Source organism: Xenopus tropicalis, chromosome 6 (genome assembly GCF_000004195.4).
Source record: "Xenopus tropicalis strain Nigerian chromosome 6, UCB_Xtro_10.0, whole genome shotgun sequence".
Taxonomy (NCBI): Eukaryota; Metazoa; Chordata; class Amphibia; order Anura; family Pipidae; genus Xenopus; species Xenopus tropicalis.
The window spans coordinates 43,782,535-43,805,571 of NC_030682.2; the positions used below are offsets into that span (position 1 = coordinate 43,782,535).

The 23,037-nt window shown below is 39.8% G+C and overlaps 1 protein-coding gene across 2 annotated transcripts; it reads right to left on the reverse strand.

Annotated features, from left to right (window-relative positions):
* Window positions 1-835: 835 nt before the first annotated feature.
* Window positions 836-22,987, reverse strand: hacl1 (2-hydroxyacyl-CoA lyase 1). Of its 2 annotated transcripts, NM_001017332.2 has the most exon segments (17): window positions 963-1,264; window positions 2,319-2,505; window positions 4,656-4,763; window positions 6,251-6,409; window positions 7,761-7,915; window positions 8,639-8,740; window positions 10,794-10,877; window positions 11,572-11,677; window positions 13,955-14,090; window positions 14,432-14,544; window positions 15,744-15,838; window positions 16,651-16,728; window positions 17,547-17,619; window positions 18,784-18,864; window positions 19,197-19,237; window positions 21,182-21,286; window positions 22,834-22,987. In NM_001017332.2, coding segments are annotated over 17 exon segments (1,734 nt in total). In that variant the 5' UTR covers window positions 22,912-22,987; the 3' UTR covers window positions 963-1,231.
* Window positions 22,988-23,037: the final 50 nt, after the last annotated feature.

The following is a 23,037-nucleotide window of genomic DNA, read 5'->3' on the forward strand; positions in this document are numbered from 1 at the left end:
AGCGTAGTGTAGGGCAGGCAGAGTATGGCACACACAGGCAGGGTAAAGCAGGCAAAGTATGGCACACAAAGGCAGCATAGGGCTGGCAAAATATGGCACACACAGGCAGCATAGGGCAGGCAGAATATGGCACACAGAGGCAGCATAGGGAAGGCAAAGTATGGAACACAGGCAGGGTAGGGCAGGCAAAATATGACACACACATGCAGGGTAGAGCAGGGCAGGCAGAGTAGGGAAGGATACAGGGAAACCTATCAGGACTATGCAAGAAACTGACCATGATCAATCCAAAATTTACTCACGTACTGCGGTACATACAGTGACACAATACCAGCACTGCTCCTGCAGTCTGAGGTGTGAACAATGTTGGTCTTACAGTCTGACCCTGAGGTGTGAACAATGCAGGGATTTAAAGGTGTGAACAATGTATGGGATTACAGGTGTAAACAATGCAAGAGTTTACAGCCTGAATCTGAGGTGTGAACAATGCAAATTAATCTCGGTAGTGATACCGTTTAAAGGTACAGTATCAGTAGCCAGACAGGTGAGGTGGGCAGTCATAGCAGCCAGAAAGATCGGGGGCCATGGGCTGCCAGTTGGACAGCACTGTTTTAGCCCATATTGCATGTAGATACATAGAGAATTTCGGGTGTGGGAGAAATGCCAAAAGCTGAGAATCTTTGAAATATTAAGAAACATGTTGCTACGTTTCCAATTCCAGTATTCCAGTTTGGCTGACTCCTTTGGACAGGCTATTGCTCCTGTGCTCCTGCTGTAGCACTAATTGTACATAAACATCATTTAGAATAAAGGAGGAAACCTGACACTGCAGAACTTTGCTGCAATTAGTATTTATTGGTGCATTGTTACATGTTTCGGGCAAAGCCCTTTTTCAAGTTCAAGTTAACTGCCCTAGTGAAGGAATAATTATCTTATAAGAAAACAAATAAATGAGCACTAAATTTAGTGAAACATTATGTCTTTATTTTGCACCCAAACGCTGTATTAGGCTCGAAATTTATTAGGTGAAATCATTTAAAAAAATATTTTTGGTTTGTTAATTTATACTACTATTTACACAGAAGTGTTCTATTTTCTGTTTGGAAGCATTCTTTTCTATTATAAAAATACTTTTTAGTATTTTCATTTATCGGTAATTAATAGAATGTACTACCTTCAAATAAAACAAAAAGGCATGAATACTAAGTGCAATTTCATAAAAGGAAAGCAATCACAGGTTGGACCGGGTCAGCCAGTGGAACTCCTGCAAAGGAGATATAAGATTTATTTTACACAAAATATATTATAAAATTAAGCACACTGCAGGGTTTAATGGAAATATAATTAGAGGTACAAATGCCTTTCTTAAAACTACAAAACCTAAATAACACAGAAAAAAACTTGCTTTTCAGTAAAAAAAAAATTCTCTATAGTCACCAGCAAAGCATTGGGTATTTAGTGCAGAAACTCAAAGCAAGCAATCAGAATCTTTTTTTAATGGATCTTCTGAAGCATGGGGGCCCTTTGCCCTCATAACCCATGGGAGTGTGCTCGCCTCACAGAGTAACGCAGTAGATGTGTTTAATATGTCACATGATACAATAGCTGGTGTCTGAAGTTTAAAGTTATTGGTTAGAAGGGTTAGAAAAGGCCATATAGCTATTGGCTAGCAACAGCAATGACAAAAATCCTAACAGTATATAAAGGGTTGTCCTGGTAATTTAACCACTGAGACAGGAGCGTTACCATGGCTTCCCACCGTTATCTCCCACCACCCAAATCTTTAAAGTTTACAGAGCTTATATTGCATCAAATAAAGCAGCTCATGAACAACATGTTGCTCACCAACCCCTTGGATGTTGCTTTCCCCAAAGCAGTTCGTTATTTTTGAATTCCTGACTGGTTGAATAAAAACAAGATTTCCTACCAAATAAAGCCCCCTTGTAAGCTGATAGTGTGCATAGAGGCTGCCTAATAGCCAATCTCAGCCCTTATTTGGCATCTCCATTAACTTTTATGATGCTTGTGCTGCTCTCCAAGTCGTTTTACATTTGACTGTGGCTCACGTGTAAGAAAGGTTGGGGATCCCTGAAATAAAGTAACCTAAACCTACATCTGGTCTGTAAGGCTGCATTTGCACAGCCATGATATGGAAGAAAGCTGCACGTGTCCAGGGATCTGAGGCCAACTGTATACATGGTATATTGACATTCATCTTGTATAGCTGGTGGGGCCTAAAGGGTAGGATAATCAGTGTGCATGTGATGTCTTTGCTTGAACTGTGAAAAACATCACAGACTTATCAGTGCAAGTTTTACCTGTTTTTTCCTGTCTGAAACTGGATCTATCATAACATTGATCAATGAAGGAACAGCCTTTTCTGCAAAGCTGGATTTCAAAGCATTCTGCAACTCTTCAGGGGTACGAGCAAAGTATCCTTTGCCACCAAAGGCCTTCATAACCTGTTCATAGTGAGCATTTGGCATTAGTGCCACAGGAGGGGCCCTAGAAATAAACCAGTATATTACAAATTCAGTGATTATAAGGGAAAGGTTTCATAACAATGGCCCGAAGGTTGGTAATATCCTTCTTAAAGGAGAAGGAAAGGCTACGTCACTGGGGGTGCCAAAATGTTAGGCACCCCCCAGTGACTTTAATCGCTTACCTGAAACCACCGGCCGGGGTGTATGTGGGCAAGAGTTCCTTCTTGCTTCAGTAGAGTGAAAACGCCACTTCAACAAAAAAGCTGGCTTTTTCGCTCAACTGTGTATGCGTCGGCCCTGGGATTCTGAAGAAGGCAAGTAATTACAATCACTGGGGGGTGCCTAACATTTAGCTCCCCCCCCCAGTGATTTAGCCTTTTCTTCTCCTTTAAATCATACAATTATATAAAGATTTAACATACACAGAGTTATAAAAAGTTTATAGTTTAACTTTTAGTATGTTACAGAATGGCCAATCCTAAGCAGCTTTTCAATGATTTCATTATAGTTTTTGAATTATTTGCCGCCTTTTTTTCAAATTCTTTGTAGCTTTCAAATGGCCCAACTGACCCAAGCAGACAAAAACGATTGTTCTTTAAGGCTACAGTTTTATAACTTTCAATTCAGGTCCTCACCTATTCATATAGCAGTCTCTCATTCAAACCACTCTCTGGTTGCTAAGGTAATTTGGACCCTAGCAACCAGAAAGCTGTTGAAACTCCAGACCAGAGAAATGCTGAACTTAAACTGAAATAATTAAAAAACTGCAGATAATAAAAAAAATGAAGACCAATTGCAAATTGTCTAAAGATATTACTCTCTACATCATACTAAAAATTAACTCTAAGTTGTAAAACCCCTTTAAACAGCATACAGAATAAAACTCAATACAAAAAGAAAATAGTTATGCACTATAAGGGACCCTATTGTAAATAATTTGTAGAGCCCACACTCCCCTAGAAGAAAACAATAGTTAAAAAAAACACTAAGCCACCTGCACCAGAGTGCTCGGTGTATGCGGTCATTTTGGCGCACTGCACAGTGTCATAATTTTCGCTTGTTATGTGCATACTTGTGACGTCACACACATGTGTAATGAGCTCCCTCTCGGTGCAGGTGGCTAGAGCTGCAGAGTGCTGGCTCTATTAGCCAAAACATCCAGAGGGGGAAACAAATTATTGACGATAGGTGCCCTTTAAGGTATGGCAGTTTCACCCAAGGTGATAGTTACACACCAGCACAGATGTTTAGGGCTGTCGCCCACGACAATTCTCCCTTGTGGAAGTTGCCTTGAGAGGAAACTTCTGCGATCTCAGGGAACCACGTATGCCATCCCACCAGCGATTTACATACTCGCCGGTGGGATGGTCTTTCGGGGAGATTAGTCGCCCGCGACAATGGAGATTTGATGCGGGCGACTAGTCTCCCAGTCTGCCACAGCCCTTACCATGCAGAAAATAAAACAGTATGGAGATTATTATATTGTGACCCCTAATGATTAATAGTATTGGCATAATTAGCAGAACAATTGAATGGCTGTTTTTATTGCAATCATTGCATAAATGGCAGCAGGCTTGTTTTAGCCAACTCCTCTATCAATGTTGGACTGGCCCACCAGGATACCAGGAAAACTCCCGGTGGGCCCAGGTGTCAGTGGGCCGTCTTGCTGCTAAATATTTGCTGGAGTTGGGCTGGTCCATAAGGATACAAGGAAAACTCCAGGTGGCCTGCTTCATGGGCATTCCCTATTCCTGTATGAGAATGGGATAATAAAGAGATTAAATGAGCAAAGGAAGAATAATAGTTTAGAGAGTGGGCCCATGGTCCAAGGTTTTCTGGTGGGCCCCTGGCATTTCAGTCTGACACTGTCCTCCATACCCCACCAACTTGAAAGTTGGTTACACGACGACAAGAAGTGAAGCATAAAGCTATTTGTTTGAAGTATGTGGTCTTGGCCCAAGAAATGCAGTTAAACACAACTTAATCCAGCGAGTATCTGGTGTAACATCCATGACTGCCAATGTATACCTGTTGCATAAGTATAAGCAAACTCTTCACTAATAGCATGCTTAGTGCCATGCATAGACTGCACTTAGTCAGACAAATACAGGATGTTATGCATTATGCAGACATTATAATACATTACTAATTTTCTGATGTGTTGATACTCACATGGTTGCAGGGTCCCCAGACTCCATCATTTCATTCCATGTGCCCTCATCAAATCCATTGTAAATGCCATTGTTATTAACAACAATGATTATAATTGGTAGTTTATACCTGTAAAGATTTAACATTTCTCAGCAAGGGGATATATTTAGTTGTAAACTTGTTACAGATTAGATTTAGAAATGCCTGTTCTACTAAGATAAACAGACCTTATGGTCAAGGCATTATTTTACATAGTAACATAGTAAGTTGGGTTGAAAAAAGACATACGTTCATCACGTTCAACCATAATGCCTATATATAACCTGCCTAACTTCTAATTTTCTTTTACAAGACCAGTTTTTAATGCCCTGTTGTGCTGGGGGCCTTAAGTTGGATTCCAGAGAGGGCACTATCTGTAAGCAGATTTTATGTTCTAGCTGTGCTTGGGTGGATTTCCTCAAGGTACTCTGGTTTCCCACCTATCACTACAAAACCAATCAGGCAGGTTAATTGGATCCTGATACGACTGACCATAGTGTTTGTAAAGGTGATAGAATCTCTCAGTTGTAAATTCCAAAGGGGCTACAACTGATGTTAATGATATATGAGCTATGTAATATGCTACAGAATATGTCCGCGCTATATATAAAAAAAAAAAATGTAGAGTTTAAGCTTTTTGGGCAAGAAACCTCAACCCTGCTATGTTGGGACTGAAACACTTACGCACTTAAGAATAGATTTATTTATTCTCACTGTACTTCACATATGGTTATTAAACCATACCCCTGTTTGCACTTAGGTTATGTGAAGTACTGCGTATATCTGTGGGGCTATATTAATACATACATACAATATGGATGACAGAAACACAGCAAGGCAAATGATTATGATTTACCCTTATTTCGACTTCCTAGATATGGCAGTGTTAGTTTAAGGTAATTAAGAGCTCAATATAATATGCCTTTGCTGTTCCCAGATTGCTGCCTGTGTTTCAGTTTTACAGATAGGGAGGCGTTTAATATGCAGGGGCTTTAATTAGGAGAAAAATCTTCTCACAACTGAAGAACTATGGAGATGGGAATAAGTAAAAACTAAAAGTTTCACTTGTACTGTTTAGTACAAAGTGCATCACCCATTTAGTACAAGTGCACTCCACCCAAACACAACTTAAGCTTTTTAAAAAGTAAACATTGTTTCAAGCACCTTTGCTATATATAAATAAATTAATGTAATAATATGGTTTGGAACAGTTACCTAAGCCTAGCACCCTGTTTTCCTGCTGACCTGGCTAACTACTTTGAGATTTGAAAAAAAAAAAATGTAACAGTAGTCGACTGTCCTCAGCTTGCCTAACATCACAGTGCAATGCATTGTGGGTTATATAGTTCCTGCATGCTGTAAGCTGTGGAGAAGGTGTTACAATTTGCAGTATCAGTGTTTTAGTCCCTCATCCCCTGCCAAGATTTCAAATGATGCCGAAACTGGTTTGCAGCTGGATTTCAGCATATATGGAATTTATTCATACTTTTTGAAGGAAAAGATGATAGGTATATGAGGGGTTTCTGTGTGGCTCTTAATCATATTTTGGTTCGGAAGAAGATACATTGGAGTACTACCTGCACATTGTTTCAGCTTCCATGCCAGAGAAACCAAAAGCACTGTCTCCCTCAATACAAACCACACGCTGTTCAGGACATTCATCTTTGGTTATCATCGCTGCTGCTATGGCAAATCCTAGTCCAACTCCCATGGTTCCAAATGTGCCAGCATCTAACCTAAGAAGAAAGAAAAGTGATAAGAGAAAAGATAGGCAAACTGAATTTAAAGATATTACAATGTATCATGGGTAGTTGAGAACCAACAATGAAGAACAAGGTTACCAAATACACTCATTTAGATTCACTTTTTATAAAGAGCAGAAACTTTTTTTTTTATATACCCCAAAGGCCCATTTGCCTTCACCTCTGCCCTCTAGAATGTCACATCTGTTTGCAAAACCTGACCACAAATTATTTGTCTCCACCTTCCAAAACTGCTTTTTACTACTCAAATGTGGATAATCCAGACACTGCTTTAAGTCAATGCCCTAGCCTAAGATACTAAAAGAGCTCAGCTTTGTGATTGCCAAACCAACCACTTTACTTAATTTTCCAGAATCCTGTACTCCTGGATAGAGAACTGGCTGATGGATAGATTACAAACATTATTATTTTATTAATATATATAAATATATTATTACATTGGTGGTAAATAGAACATTTTCTAATTGGACAAGTGTTAGCAAAGTGCTACAAGGGTCTGTCTTTGGCCCTTTGCTTTTTCATGACCTTGAGGTGGGTATTGTAAAAGGCTCTATTTTTGATACAAAATTGTTCAAATATATAAATTCCATGCAGAATGTTGCCAATTTAAAGAGCCATTTAACTAAACTAGTGAGCCAAGCAGCAGAATTGCAACTGGGCTTTAATGCTAATACATGCAAGGTTATGTACTTGGTTAGAAATACAATGAGAGTTATACACTATATGGTATATGGTGTTCCTTAGGGATCCTTAACTGAGAAGTATTTGGGTATTTTTGTGGATAATTAACTGCAACTGTATACGATTTCAGTCAGTGGCTATTAAAGAATATAAAGTACTGTCTTACATAATAAAGAGAAAAGGGATTACAGGACAGTGGGGTGGACTTTACGTTCACACAAAAAAGATCAAAACACCAGGGGCCACCCCTTTAAATTAGAGGAAAGGAACTTTCCTTTTAAGCAGCGTAGCTTGTGTTTTTATGGTTAGGGCAGTGAGGTTATGGAATTCCCTGCCAGGTGATGGCAGATTAATGGCTTTAAGAGGGGCTTTGAAACATCTTCTATGATTACTTAACAAGTCCAGTTGCTTTAGATTTATTTATACTAGATATCCAAGGCTATAATGATCTTAAGATCTGCAGTTAGTTTAGTATAGGTCTGTATAGGTATGTGTATACATGTGCACTGGGAATCATTTGGAGTGGTTGAACTTGATGGACTTTTCTCAAACCAGATTAACTATATAACTATTTATAGCTTGTGCTGTTTAAAATGAATTTGCAAATGCAGTTGTAGAAATAAGGTTCTTACAAGACCGTTACCTGTGTCGTGGATGGTAGTTCGGCAGTACAGTGCGGCCAATGTCCATTGTATTGGCTCCTTCACTCACAATGATACAGTTACTAGGAAGTGCGTCCTTCACATACTTAAACACAGTGTAATAGTTCATAGGAAGTGATGTCTGTGATGCCAAAACCTTTAGAGATTCAAATAAAATCTAAATATATTCAAAGGCGCAACAAACAAATGTACACAATACAGTAGTGTTCTCCCCATAATTTTTTTTGCCAGGGGGAATAAAAATCTAAATAATTATGCACCTCAAAGAATGCCCCCCCCCCATCTCACTCACCATTATAAAACACTTTTAGCAGAAGCCAACAGACTGTGCACTTCTGCAAATACACTGCGAAGGCACACTGGCGTCTTTAAAAATTGTTCTATTATGGTGAGTGAGATGGGGGACAAATCTTTGAGGCAGGAGCAGAGCTAGAACGGCGAAAAAAAAAATGCCAAGTGATGCGCCCAGCTGGAACGGGCTTGGGAGAACACTGAGAACATATGTCAAGTAAAAAATAGTCTGCAAGTTTACTAATATGGTTCACAACTGTACCTGTGCTATAAAACCAGAGATTTTGAATGCATTGTTAACCATAGGGATAAATTAATCTCTATTGGTATGTGACAAGGCCTTAGTACTGTAGCAAATCTTTAAGATTTTCTGTTCATATAACAATAACGTTATGATAACATTCTTTTCTTTCACAGACTCAAGAATAAACTACTAATTTGCATTGTTTAAATAAGTCAGTAGTGTTGATATGGAGCCCTCCATTTATAGTGCCAGAGCTGATGGGATTCCTTTTCTGTAAGACTGCATACTAAACACTGCAGATGTAAAAAAAAAAAAGGAAATCACCTTAGAGTTTTCCTCATTGGATCTTATTTTTGCCCGAAGGATTTTCCACCACTCAGCACTGGCTGGATACTTCCAAGATGTTTCACTGAGGTTCTCTAAAAGCTAAAGAATAAAAAGTAATCTGCCTTATCCACATTACTAGAATGGAAACTGCGAAAGGTGATATTTATGTTATTAAAACAACAGAAATGGCCAAACCTTCACTCGAACCAGAAAAAGAAGTATATTAACATAATTCAACTGAAATGAATTAATGGTTGAGTAATAGAGCTATGCACAGCCATAGAAAAAGGTCAGACATATAATTAAACAAGGTATTATGTGTTCTTCTACCCATCTAGTTATACCAGAACAGAAGGTAAACACCTTCTGTTTTTTAAACAATGTAGCACATAAGAACTGGTAAAAGAGAAAATGAGCATAAGTAGGCCTGTATTTATGTTCGCTGCCACCCTAGGCACCGGACCTAATCATGCCCCCCAGGTTACATTGGAAGTGATGTGACATTCGTCCTCCATCACCCCTCTGCACTCTCACCAACCCAACTCTGCCGCCAGAATTGCATGGGTATAATCTGGTGGCTTGGGAGGTTTTTTATTTATTTATTGTATACATTATGTGGGCAACTGAGGACCAGCTACCCAACAGCTGCCTCCCTAGGCGCTGTCCTTCAGTAATTATATATACATAGGGTCCTGGGAAAAAGTGTGACACCCCAGAACATTTTTGGGTGGTATAATGAGTTAAGGTGGCCACACACATGGCGATTTTCGATCTTTCGTGCGACCATCTGCCACTAACATTCATGGCTGAAACGGCAGATAAGGAGGTAGAAACAATAGGATTTCTACCTCCTTCTGCCGATTCAGCGCTGAAGGCAGATTTTGCTCCTTCTATGGCGCCCGATCAAAATCTTTTAACCTGCCCGATCGGCGAGTCGACCGATATCAGCAGCCTCCTGCGATATCGGTTGACTCGCCGACGTGCCATACACGCACTGAATATCGTACGAAATGAGGTTTCGTACGATATTATCGGTGCGTATATAGCCAGCTTTAACCCTTTTGTGTTAATTTAATAATTCTCTCTTTTTTCAATCTAACACAGCCAATCTTTTGATATTATTGATTCCTTCTGCCTACTGGACTGGTTCATTATCTCATCTGATTATAAAATTCCTATTTACAATTCCAGTCACTAATGAAGTATTAACTCTGCATTACATGTGACACAGAATGAGTTATAACCACTGAAATGAAACTAACCTAAATAATAAATAAAACTGCTCTTGGATTCATCTCTATGTGTTTGGGAAAGAGCACAAATATTAACATTAATAACTATCCATTACATTTCTCCAGGAAAAGACTGTTATCTGTTTCTTCCTCAGAAAATAAGAGTAAAAACCCTTATTTTTCTCTTGCTTATTAATGCACAGTACAGAGGAATACTATGCTACATATCATTCCATGGTATGTCTCCGTATAACTGTGAGCAATTGCTTGGTCTTTGCAATGATTGCCAAACTAAAGCTGATCATGTGCCCCATATAAATCAGACTTTGTCCCCTGCTGGTTTTTAGTAAGGCACCATAGGGCTCATTTACAAGCAATCAAGCAATGTTTGCCACAGTTGTTGTGTAACAAAATGACATTCATTTGTACTTGTGTCTAAAGGCGATCCTTGCAATGCCGTATTGCTTTTTTTGTCCTACCTCTTCTTACGAATTATGCACTGTGCTGGGGGAACCCTGAAGCTGCCATCCTTGAAGGTGGCAGCAGTTCTAGGATTCTCATAGTGGTCTGCATGCCTAAAGAATCAGATGCACACATCTTTTTGATACCATGCACTACTATTTTTCAGCTCACTTGCATCTAATTCGTATATCTGTGCAGTTGAGTCGGCCACATCTTCACCTAACTAATGCAATTACACTGGAATTGTAAGAATGAAACGCTACATTGTGGTTAAAGAACATGGTGATTTGCTCCTGAAATAACCCATCCTATATATTTGAATGCAGTGTCAGAAAACTTGGAAATTTAAAAAAAAAAAAAAAAAAAAATAGCGTACATTTCTGATTTGTTTTTATTATCTAACAAAAAAAGAATAATTGGTTTTGTTGGAGCCCCATTAAGCCAGGATATCCACTTACCTGCTGTGTCACAGCATCAATATCTCCCAAAAGGCTTGCAGCTGGTTTCACATTATTGCCAAGCTCTTCTGCACATATATCAATCTTTTTCGACAAATACCAAAAAAATGATTAAACACAATCCTGGCAGGAAATTCATAACACGTGTTTTCTCATTTAACATGAATGATACCACATTCAGTTTAAAGAGGTGGTTCACCTTTAAGTTAACTTTTAGTATGTTATAGAAAGGCCAATTCTAAGCAACTTTTCAATTAATCTTCATTATTTGTTTTGCATAGTTTTTGAATTATTTGGCTTCTTCTTCTCTTAAAAAACTACAAATAATAAAAAAATCAAGAGTAATAGCAAATTGTCTCAGAATATTACACTCTACATGATACTAAAAGTTAACTCAAGTTAACCCCTTTAAGAATATACTAAATAATCCAACTTGCACATTGCATGCTTGGTGCCGCTGATCAACATAGTATAAGCAGATATCCTTGAGCACAGTATAAGAATCAGTCCTTGATTAACTATACATTTATTAGCTGCCTGTATCTATCCTGTCTCAAAGCTGTTTAATATGTTTATGGCCCTAATTAACAAAGTCAAGATCGTAACCATAGGTGTCTGTGTGTCTGAGTTATATAGTATATTAATGAACACAACTGAATATGCACCATTATCCTAGTGCAAAGGTTTAATATTCATGTATCTAAATTCATAAGGGACTAAACCAATGCTGCAAAGATCTTAAACTCAATGTAAAAGACACACAGTTATTTTTACAGACCTGAATTATCTTAACATCTGGTCGAAACCTTGGTGGAAGTCCAAAGTGCAAAATCCAGTTGAGTCTGGCTCCCAGCAGCAGTATAACATCAGCATTCTGTAGTGCACTTGTAATGCAAAGCACCAGAATTACTTAGGTGGCAAGGTTTATGGAGGCCATTATACAAGAAAAATAAAATGTCTTCTGTAGACATGTAATTGATCAGATATAACAAATTAGCATACCCCAACAATATGAACTATTTTCTGGCCCTAACTTTTGACCAAATGCAAAATATCATACCTTTCAAATTTCATCTTTGTGATCCTCTCCCTTTAGAGCAATGGCACACTGCACTACCCACATGCGACAAAATCTCAAGAAAATTCCTTTCCCCTTAGGAACATGTGGACCCCAGGTAATCTCGCAAAAATGCCTCCTTACACATTTACAGGATATAACCATCAAATGGTTTGATGGCTTTCTTTTAATCTACAGATCTTTTTGTCCATTGAATAAATGTGGCTCTACTGAACAGAAAAAGTTTGACAATGATTTAGTAAGGTGAAACAATGTTCATAAGGATTATGCCACATGTGATGGATTCTCGGCCTGTGTTAAATTCATCTCTTCGGCCAAGCAGTGTTGGTTGTTGCAGCAGATTATAAAGAGCATAGGCATGGCTGGTTTTAAGAATTGCAAGCAACATCTCATTTCTCTTACAGTTTTAGGACTGCAGTGTTGTACACTAAAATAAGGATCATAAAACCCCCTTACTCAACCTCCAATCTCAAGGTCCCTGCACCAGTTTTTAATAAATTAATAAATAAATCATAAATGTGATAATATTTAATTTCCAGCAGAAAACCCCATAATTTGGCATAGGGAATGGTTGGGGGTCTTCTAACAATGTACAAAAAGTGCATTTGAATGCTTGTTGCCTGACATACAAATAATATTGCTGAACAATTTAAAAAAAATTGAGCAGATCTAACTTTGAGAACAGAACATTCATTTATTTGTTTGTAGCCATTCTGACTCTAGCAAAGCTATCATGGAGCCCAACTTGACCTGATTTAATGCTTTTTTTGGTATCAGTCGAGTGCAGCAGCATCTGGTAGATAATTAATTAATCCTATTAATTTTGTCTTTGGCCTCTCTTCCTAGTACAAAGCACATCTGGTCTAAAAGTCTATTAGGTCTTGTAAGTAACAATGTATATATAAAGTAATTTTGGAACACAGTGTTGCAACTTTATTTATGAGAAACATCAACAGTCGCTTGGGGTCTTCCCTTTCTTATATTACTGATATATGAGCTGCTAAGAATAATTTTTTTTAATTGGTTCCCCATTTAGTAAGTAATTAAAGCATTAAAATGAGGCAAGAGTTGGTTCTTTAAAACATTTACAGTATATGGTAGAAAGCCCATCTGGGTATTTAGCCACTGAGGTATTTTTTTAGAGCATTTGTGCTATTCTTTAGTTATTTCTACTTCTGACAGGTCTTTCTCTACTCTATCCAGTTTCTTAAGTTTAGTTGTATTTAAATACTGCCTCATTGCCTCTAGACCAGCTACCTGAAGGTATTAACGGATTAGCGACAATGACAACAACGAAACATTTGTAAAGCGATTTTCTCCCGTGGGACCCAAAGTGCATAAGCTTGTCTCAGATCGGTACATATCTATGTGTGCAGAGGTAAAGTTATGTGGACATAAATGCCAGACTAAACAGGTGGCTTCTCAGTTTTGATTTAAACGTGTTGGAGCTGTCTTGATCCCGTTTGGCAAGGCGTTCCACAGGGTAGGGGCAGCATGACAGAAAGCTCTGGATCCAAAGGTTTTCAGTTGAACTCTGGGGGTGGTCAGATTATTGGATCCATTTGATCTAAGATTGTGGGAGGTGTGACGTAGTTGCAACAAGTCCTTCAGGTATCCAGGGCCTAGGCCATGTAGGGATTTGAATGTTAGCATGTCAATTTTGAAAAGGATTCTCCATTTTATGGGTAGCCAGTGCAGATAACAAAAGCCTTGAATAGTATGACCATGTCAGTGAAGGAAAGGAAAAATCACCAGGGGGTTCCAATTGTACCCTGGGCTGGTGCTCCTGTTAGTTGAAAACTGCAATGGCCCAAGGTGCTTCTGTAGAGCACCCTGTCTTTATCTTATTCTCTTCCTTTAGTTGGGTGCAGTAGAGTGAAAAGCTGAAAGTTAAGCTGGCATTTTCACTCTACTGATCATATGCTTTCTCAGGGCCATAGAAAAAGAAATAAGAAGATTGTTGCATGGTGCTCGTAGAAGAGTACCCAGTGCTGTTTTAAGAAAACAGGCATACCAAGTAAACTATTGTGTCAAATATTTAGCAGCCCCCAGTGATTTGAACTTTTTTGTCCTTTAAAAATACCTGGATCTGGCTGCTGCCACGCAGTTTGGGTGGTTATCTGGCACAACTCCCTTGCCCATTGGAGTAGGTAAGAATGGTAGCCCACAATCTTGCACCAATTTACTTATGCTTCTTTCTGCACGTGAAAAGGCAGCACCTTCAAACCAAAAACACAAATACCCATGTGAATTCAAATGTGCACTTCTGAGATATAAAATAAAGTGGATACCAAGGTTTTCAATCTACAAAGGGATAATCTACTAGGGTTTGGTTCGGTTAGTTTGGTTGGTTACATTATTGCCTATGTGAAAGCAATGAACTGCAGATAATTGTTAGGCAATTAGGTAATTTAGGTAAGCACCAGAAAATCTAAAGGAATGGAGTGATTTTTATTAACACAAAAATTCTCTTTTTGGCAACACAGGCTATTGTGAAACAAGTTCCCAAAAAGTTAAAATTCCCCTTTAACTACCTGTTCCTCTAAGACACATCATATACCTTTTCCTACTATGACAAGAGGCTGTTGCGCATTCTTTAGCTCCAGCACTGCTTTGTGTACAGCGGTGGGATCTGCTAGGCTGGTGGGGGGTGGCAAACAGCATTCAGTGTACCTAAAGGTAGAAAATCTATTATTCATGGATAAAATACATTTTCAGCTATAGAAATGTACACTTTATATATTTCAGTACTCAGAATAAGCTAAGCTGAATGTATTGGTTTTTTTTCATACAAAACATCTGTATAAAGGCATTAACACCTTGAAAAGGCCACCAGTAAGTTAACTTTAGTATAATATACAGTGGCCTATTCTCAGCGACCTTTCTCCTTTCAAATTCCAAACAAAAGAACTGCTGAACAAACAGCTAAATAATGCATAAACCGCCCCTCAAAAAATGACCAACTGCATGTAGAATATCACGGTCTACACTGTATAGGGATGGGCGATATACCGTTTAATACCGAATACCGGTGTTTTTTTTTTTTTAAAACTATATTCATTTTTCAGATACCGCAATACCGGGGTGTCAGGGTACTCACCCGTGCAGCCCAGTCTCGTGCGCGCGTCCCGTTGTCTGCGGGACATTGCGCACGCGCGTCCAGGTGGGCGTGCGTCAAAGCGCATATACATGTCAAAGCGTGCACATCCGTGATGCGCTGACGGCGCCGGTTCTGCGCATGCGTCCCCCACGCATGCACAGGAGGAGGCGTTTGATAGCTTTAAATATCCCCCGTATTTAAAGCTATCAAACGCCTCCTCCTGTGCTATGTTGTCTGCGGCCTTGCCTGGGAAACTAAGCCTGCCTGATTTACCTTACGACTTCTGTTGCCGATCCTTCGCTTGCCTGACTCTGATTTTCAATACTGCAGTAATTATTCTCTTAATTTATTAGGAAATGGGGTTAACACCTAATCATGCATGGAAAAAAAAAATACCGTCAAATACCGTGACACCGATATAATTTTGAAAAATACTGTGATATAAATTTTTGGTCATACCGCCCAGCTCTAACACTGTAGTAAAGGTTTATTTTAAAGGTAAACTGCCCATTTAACAATGAAATCCACACCATACCCAGTCTGCTGATCCATGCCATAGGCCAGCTGTATTTATTATTACTAACGTTTCCCTATCAATATTGCATATTGTTATATGAGCAAAGCTCAGTTTGGGTGATACTGCATATAAAACAGCTGCCAGCCAAACAACAATAAGCAAGATTTATCTATAACTGTCATGTTACATTTTATTAAATGCAAATCTTTATAATATTCCTATATTATATATGACACTGTGCACATATCAACACACCTCACATCACTCCTGTTAACCATTTTGTTTACAAAGTCTCCTGGAATATCCACGTAGCAGGAACCAGGTCGGCCATAGATGCTGCTTCTTACAGCCTAGATTATAAAACCAGCAATATATAACATTAACTAAACCTTATACTAAACCATATAATATGAGCAAATAAACTGTCCACAGCAACTTCCCATCTTTGAAAATGTTACACCATGTTGTGCCAGCCCGTTGAACTGCACATACTCAGTGTATTCTGAGCTGCTGTTGAGAAGCTAAGCTTAAGGTATGCCAGAAATTATCAAAACATTAACATAAGTGCAGCTAAATCTGACAAATGCTAAATTCAATACATTGTCATGTCATATCAAGTAAATCAGATTAAATTACTAGTGAGCAGCTTTATACTGTACACACTGTGAGCCAGTTCCTAAGGTCAAGTAAGTGACAGCAGCTCCATCTACGTGTTGTCAATCAGCAGAAAAGAAGATGGGGGGCTACTGGGAGCATCTGCAGACTAATGGGCTATGGTAATACAAAACATATGGTGTACTATGACTAAACTAAAAATTTCTCGAGTTTTAGTTCTCCTTTAAATATGCTATTGTTGCAAAAGAGGGAGTTACAAAATATTAAAGGCACTGAACACTTAAGCACCCAGCAGAAAGAATAATTTTTAGTTACATTTCTTTAAAATAAAAATATAATAAGATAATTTGACTATAGAATTGTTTTCTTGCCTTAGGGCTTGGTATTCCACATTACAAAAACACTTCCTATATGGAAAACCCCAAGTTCCCAGCATTCTGGATAAGAGATCCTATACACATAGATAAAAGATTCTTATATCTTATTTTTAAAAACAAAGGTTGTCAGTAGACTAGTTCAGTAAAATATTTGAAACTTTGTGTATTACCTTTTCAATGACAACTGGAATAGCCTCCAAACTACTGGGTCTTGCAGAAAACTTGCTGTATAGCCGGCTTGTTTCAACCTAAATATTTGAACAAAGGAAAAAAAAAATTAACTATAACGTTATACCCACTGAATTCTGCAGAAAGATAAAGTATTTATCTTGAGTAAACCTAGCTGACTTGATCCTCTTAAATCTATTCAATCATGCAAGGACTGCCAAGCACATCAGGACTAGAATGCTAATATGAAAGTAAAAAAATACAGTGTTGGTCATTGTTGCAGATCCACTGTAAATGAAAACAATGGCATTGCAACTTTAATATTAATGAATATTAAAATATTTTATATAAGCAAAATATGTACTTTAACACCTGGAGAGACTGCAGCCCAGAAAATATAACAATTTCTAAAAAGGTAGCATCATCAGGATTTTAGGTGCCAGCAATAGCACTGCAGAAATACCGAAATCCTTTTAAATCAATTAAAGCAAAACAAAACTAAAGGTGGCCATACACGGGCCGACTATAGCTGCCGATATCGGTCCCTTGGACCGATTCGGCAGCTAATCGGCCCGTGTATGGGGAGAGCAGATCGGCCTGGCCGACCGATATCTGGCCTGAAATTGGCCAGATCTCGATCGGCCAGGTTAGAAAATCTGGTCGGATCGGGGACCGCATCGGCTCGTTGATGCGGTCCCCGATCCGACTGCCCCATTGCCGCCCACATAATCCGATCGTCTGGCCCCAGGGCCAAACGATCGGATTATTATTTTTTTTACCTAAATGGTCCCCGATATCGCCCACCCGTAGGTGGGGATATCGGGGGAAGATCCGCTCGCTTGGCGACATCGCCAAGCGAGCGGATCTGCTGGTGTATGGCCAGCTTAATGTAGTGTACCTGTGGGAATTCCTGAAAAGCTCCCATTGTCTCCTGATTGGTATCGGATGATCCTGCCAACACAATGAGTGGCCTAAAAAAAAAGATAAGACTGTAATATCATTTTTGTGTGGCTATACCCCCATAAAAGCCACAACAGAATACAAAAATGTATACCTTCTCCTGCTAAAAATTGTTATAGTGACTTGGGAGGAATTTACCCAAATATTAAAGGTCAAAGTATTAGAGAACAATGCAGAACAAAAGACTGTAAGGAAATTAAAAAACTGTATCTATATATTAACAATGCTGTAGTAACTTAAAGGGATGAACTATGGCTTTACAATCCTAGCAATGTCTTTAAGATGGTACTTTCTAATAAGTCTATGAAGATTTTCATTCATCCAGGTCATGGTATATCTAGTATAAATAAATCTAAAGCAACTGGACTTGTTTGGTAATCATTGAAGACGTTTCACTACTCATCCATTCATGCAACTCTAACAAGTAACACCTGTTTGAAGAGTTGCATGATACTTGGGTAATCCTTTCAAAGTAACTTCACAGCATTCACACCTCTGTGAGTTTCAGATGTCACCTTTCTGAAGAGTTACATAGTGCCATTGTGATTGGATTAGTGGAAGAGTATATATGCTGAGGACTTCCCATACCAGTCAGTTGAACTGAAGAAGCTGCTCAGATGAGTAGTGAAACGTCTTCAATGATTACCAAACAAGTCCAGTTGCTTTAGATTTATTTATACTAGATACTTTCTAATAACCAATACCCAATCACCAGCTTCCAGGCTGTCTGCTTATAGCTTATAAATAGCAACAGTGCCAAGAAGGCCAGTACAAACAAAGGGATATCTTACTGGAATAAATACAGACCTAAAGTATTAGTTACCTTTTCCAGTGAACTATGGAACTTATAGTGGAAAAGGGCAATTATCCAGCAAAAAGCAATAATACGCAATTGTAGGCCTTTAGTGCATGCACAGACACTATACACTGGTATACAATTCCTGTCTTCCAAGGGTAAATGTAGCCATACATCAGAAGATTCGCTCGTTTGGTGAGGTTGCCAAGCGAGTGGATCTTCTCCCGATATGCCCACATAAAAGTGGGTGATATTGGGCTAATTCAATCATTTGGCCTTAAGGCCTTATGCAGTGCCTGGGTAGCACATAACTCATACTGGCAGACCATAGCTAAATAATATATAGATAAGAAACAAATTATAAAAAATACTTAAATACCAGCAGTTCATGTTAGAATTTGCCATTCCACTTAATGCATTGATGAGGCCTGGTCCAGAGACAACAAGACATACTCCTGGCCTGAAAAAAATATTTTCAGATGAATCAGATTCATAAAATAATTTATTAAGCAATTCCGGAAGTAACTTGTCAGGGTTTAGCAAACACAAGGTTTAACAGAGACAGGCATAATAAATAGTAAAGATCATTTATCTGGTAAAAATATGTACACGTGTTTAATTACATTCTGAAATTGCACAGAGAACCAGTTCCATGGCTAACATTCCATATAAATGTTATCCTTATAATTGGCTTCTTCTGAAATCTCAAGTAGAGAATTATAAGGTTAGAAATGACAGGAAAGTAGTTTATTATTTTTAATAATTACAAATGTGATTGATACATCAACTTACCTCCCAGTTAGATAGCCCACAGCAGAGGCTGCATAGCAAGCCTGCAACAGACATTTAGAAGGACAGAATTAAAAAAAGAGAACATAAGCAAAATGAATTAAAGGAACAATGGTCATACTGACCAGATAGACAGATAGATAGACAACAGCTTTCTTCCCGACCTTGCCTACCAGTGCAGTGCAGTTCCCCTAAACCCATGCTAAACCCGTGCCCGCAGAAAGGTATGATGCTCAGTGACAGACAGGATTGAGAGAGATCACAATAGCAAGTAATATTGCTAATAAATACAGCAGAAGCCATATAGTCTTCATGTTTTGCAGCCACAAACAGCGCTGTTATCTGTGAGAAAAATGTATTTGTCTGCTTTAACCCTTTTAGTGCCAGCAGAATTTGACATTTCGGTTCCCCTCATTGCCAGACGTTTTGTAAACATTCTGTGCTCTCTCAATTTATGGGCTTTTACTGGGGGAAGGGTTAGGTTTAGGTAGGCAAACTATATATTGTTTTTTTTCAGGAGAACCTGAGCTTTCCAAATCTGCCTGAGTTTTTGTGTATTTCCACTTCTGGAACAAGATTTAGAGCTTGAAATACAAAAAAAAAAAAAAAAAGAAAAAATGCTATTTTTCATGATATAGGGATTTTTACCAGAAACATATTTTATTTTATGGACAAAAATTCAACTGATTTGGAAAGCCTCATGTCTCCCGAACATGCCAATACCTGATATTTATAGTTTTATGGAGATTTCTGACTTCTATAGATCAAAAACTCCCAGCAGTAAATTACCAAATTTTCAAAGCATTACAGCAGAATACGGCATACTTTAGATTCCAAAGCCAAAAATTGGCTGTGAGTGCTGTAAGTGCTGTGAATGTGTGAAAACCCCCAACCCCCCCAAAAAATGTGTGTGTAAGTGTAAGTATAAGTGTGTACTAATGTAATAAGTGTGTGATTGTGTGTGTATTTGGCACCTACCTGGGCTGAAGATTGAAGACAGACCAGGAGAGACATCACACAGCAGCTGCAGACGATCGTGAGAGTAGGTGGTGCAGAGAGGGGGGGCAGAGAGCAGAGGGGAAGTGGAGGAAGGGGAGAGGGACTGCGGGGAAAGCCTGGCACGTAGAATGAACGTGCCAGGCTTTTGCTATGTGGCCCCTGGGCGATCGCGCCCCAGGGGCCACTCGTTCCCCCCCTCTGACTGTTGTCTAGAGGCTGGGGAATGAGCGGGGAGCGAAGGAGCGGCTTGTAAAGCTGCTCCTCCGCTCCCAAAACCGGAAGTGCAGCAGGACGTAGAATCTATGTCCTGTGGCAGTTAAAGGGTTAAAGAAGAAGGAGAAGGAAAGGTAAAAACTAAGTAAGCTTTATCAGAAAGGTCTATGTAAATACAGCCATAAGCACTTACAGAAACACTGCACTGAGGAAACAAAGGAAACACAATATTTCTTTTCTCTTTTTTTGTAAACATGATGTTCCAGTTCTCTCCTCTCTCCTACTCCCCACTCTCACAAGAATGCTAAGAACTCCCTCCCCCATCCCTTAGGAATGTGTGATCTCCGCTATAAGGGCTAGAAACTGCAGGAAGGAAGCTTCTTAAAATGGCAGCTGCTATCTTAAGCAAATGGAGAAAGCTTCTAAAGCTGTTTACTCAGGTATGGTAATGGTTTCTGCAGAATAAATATATTGTTCTAGGTGGCGCTAATGTGGCAAATCTATTGGCAGTAAAATGCCAAAATGACTTTCCTTCTCCTTCAAAGTAAACTGACCCTGCAATCATCACAAGGCTACATTTGCAGGCCACTGGTTCCCCCAGAGGTTTGCAAAATTATTAGGCCACCCCTGCAGCCACGCAAAATGCTTGTTTTTGTAAGACTCTTAGGGGTAACTTCACAGTCATAACTGGAAGGATGAGAGTAAAATAGTACAGTGAAGTGATGGAGTGGAAGAGGAAGCTTCCCTGTAGATAAATGTGTTACTGTCCTACTCACCGCTTGTTCATTTCTCATCCCCACATACTTAATACCAGCAGCCTGTGCAGCCACAGCTATTTCAATGACAGGGATTCCGACAATGCCAAACATATACTTTACATTCTGAAAGCAGAAATGAACACACTGCTATATACAAGTAATAGCTATATATCATCACATAATTATTCCTATGCCATTAGAAGAAGGCAACCCAGACTCTCTGCAACCACCCTGCTGTGTGTGCCAGCAGGATATTCCAGGGCTTTCTAGGGACAATTCAGTCTTTATGGCCATGGACTTCTAATATTCCCATATTGTACACTAAAGCCCCCGGGTACAGAATCCCTTGTATAAGAATTTATGTATATATCATACATACCTCCCAACATTTGAAAAATGAAAAGAGGGACAAAAAGATTTGGCGCGCGCAGGGGGGCAATTGTTTTGACCATGCCCACTTTTGTGGCCACGCCTCAATTACCACACCCCATTTTTTTTAAAAAATACTCCTTTTATATAGATGAAATGCCAGGATCAGACGCAAATGTGCTATACCCTCATACTGTACTACCTAAGGAAAACCAATATAGCAACTCCTACATATAAAATACAAATATAGAGAAAAGGCAGTCAGTTATAAGTGAGTTATAACTATGTATAAGCTTTGCCACCCATACACAGTGCCCCCATACACAGTAGCCCCCCCATACACAGGTGCCCCCCCATACACAGTAACCCCCCAATACACAGTAACGCCCCCATACACAGTAGCCCCCATGCACAGTATCCCCCCAATACACAGAGCCTCCATACATGCTGCTGCTTCTTCTTCTGCAGCGGCTCCTCTCTATATGCGGCTCCTTGTCGGTGGAGCCTGGCCCTTTTATAAGGTTGCGCCTGCGCATGCGTGCGTGTGACGTCAATACGCACGGGCGCAACCTTATAAAAGGGCCTGGCTTCGCCGACAAGGAGCCGCATATAGAGAGGAGCCACTGAAGAAGAGGAACGCCTGACTGCAGCCAGCGCATCCCGCTGTCAGGGATAGTTCCATTACGGAAATGCGAGACATTCATGGTACTATCCGGGACAGCGGGATGCGCTATCAAAACCGGGACTGTCCCGTGGAAAGCGGGCCAGTTGGGCGGTATGATTTCTAGCCATGTTAACAAGGCCTAAGGTTCCCAGACTTATAAGGGCCCTTTTTAAATGTCTGCTATATTTTATGAATGAGTGATACTTCCCCTGCATGCTGTGCTCTGCCAGAGATTCCCAGGAGTGAGAGATATATGTTAGGGGTGGGAAGGTGAAACTGCCCAGCACACAAATAAAAGCAGCAGCCTCTTCTGCCTGATAAAAGACAGAGCCCCCTCAGCCCCTGACCCACTGAGCAGGAGAGGAATGCAGCCAAAGACAAGAGTTAACCCTTGCCTGTCACAAATGCTCCTCCCAGGACAATGAAACATCAAGGTAAACCTGTGAGCTTGAGTGTAGCAGGGGAGATTGAAGAGTTAAGGGGGCGGGGCTTTGGAGCAGAGCAGGCACAGCAATCAATTAAATGGCAAACCTGAAAAGCGGGACATCTAACAGTGAATCCGGGACAGGGGGAAGTGCCATAAATATTGGGCGACCTTACTAGGAATGCTTGGAATGGGCAAAAGAAGCAGCCTTACTTGTGCGACTAGAGCCTCTGCAATGATTTGTGCCCCTGTTACAGGCTCCTGCTCCTCACTGCCTCCGTGAGCTGCCATCTCTCCCAGCTGAACTTTGCCCCTGACTCTGCCCCTATCCCTGCCCCTATCCCTGCCTCTCCGAGCTCACAGACAACCTGCCATTCGACTAAAGAAAAGTGTTGGTCAGGGCTTCGGATCAACCTA

Coding starts and splice junctions, on each gene's coding strand:
- hacl1 (XM_012964800.3), bottom strand. CDS start 20,207: ATGTCTCTCCTGGTCTGTCTTCAATCTTCAGCCCAG. Junction 17,620..18,783: donor AATTCTAACATGAACTGCTG/GTATTTAAGTAT, acceptor CTTTTTTTTTAG/GCCACTCATTGTGTTGGCAG. Junction 8,741..10,793: donor TTGATGCTGTGACACAGCAG/GTAAGTGGATAT, acceptor TTTATTCTTTAG/CTTTTAGAGAACCTCAGTGA.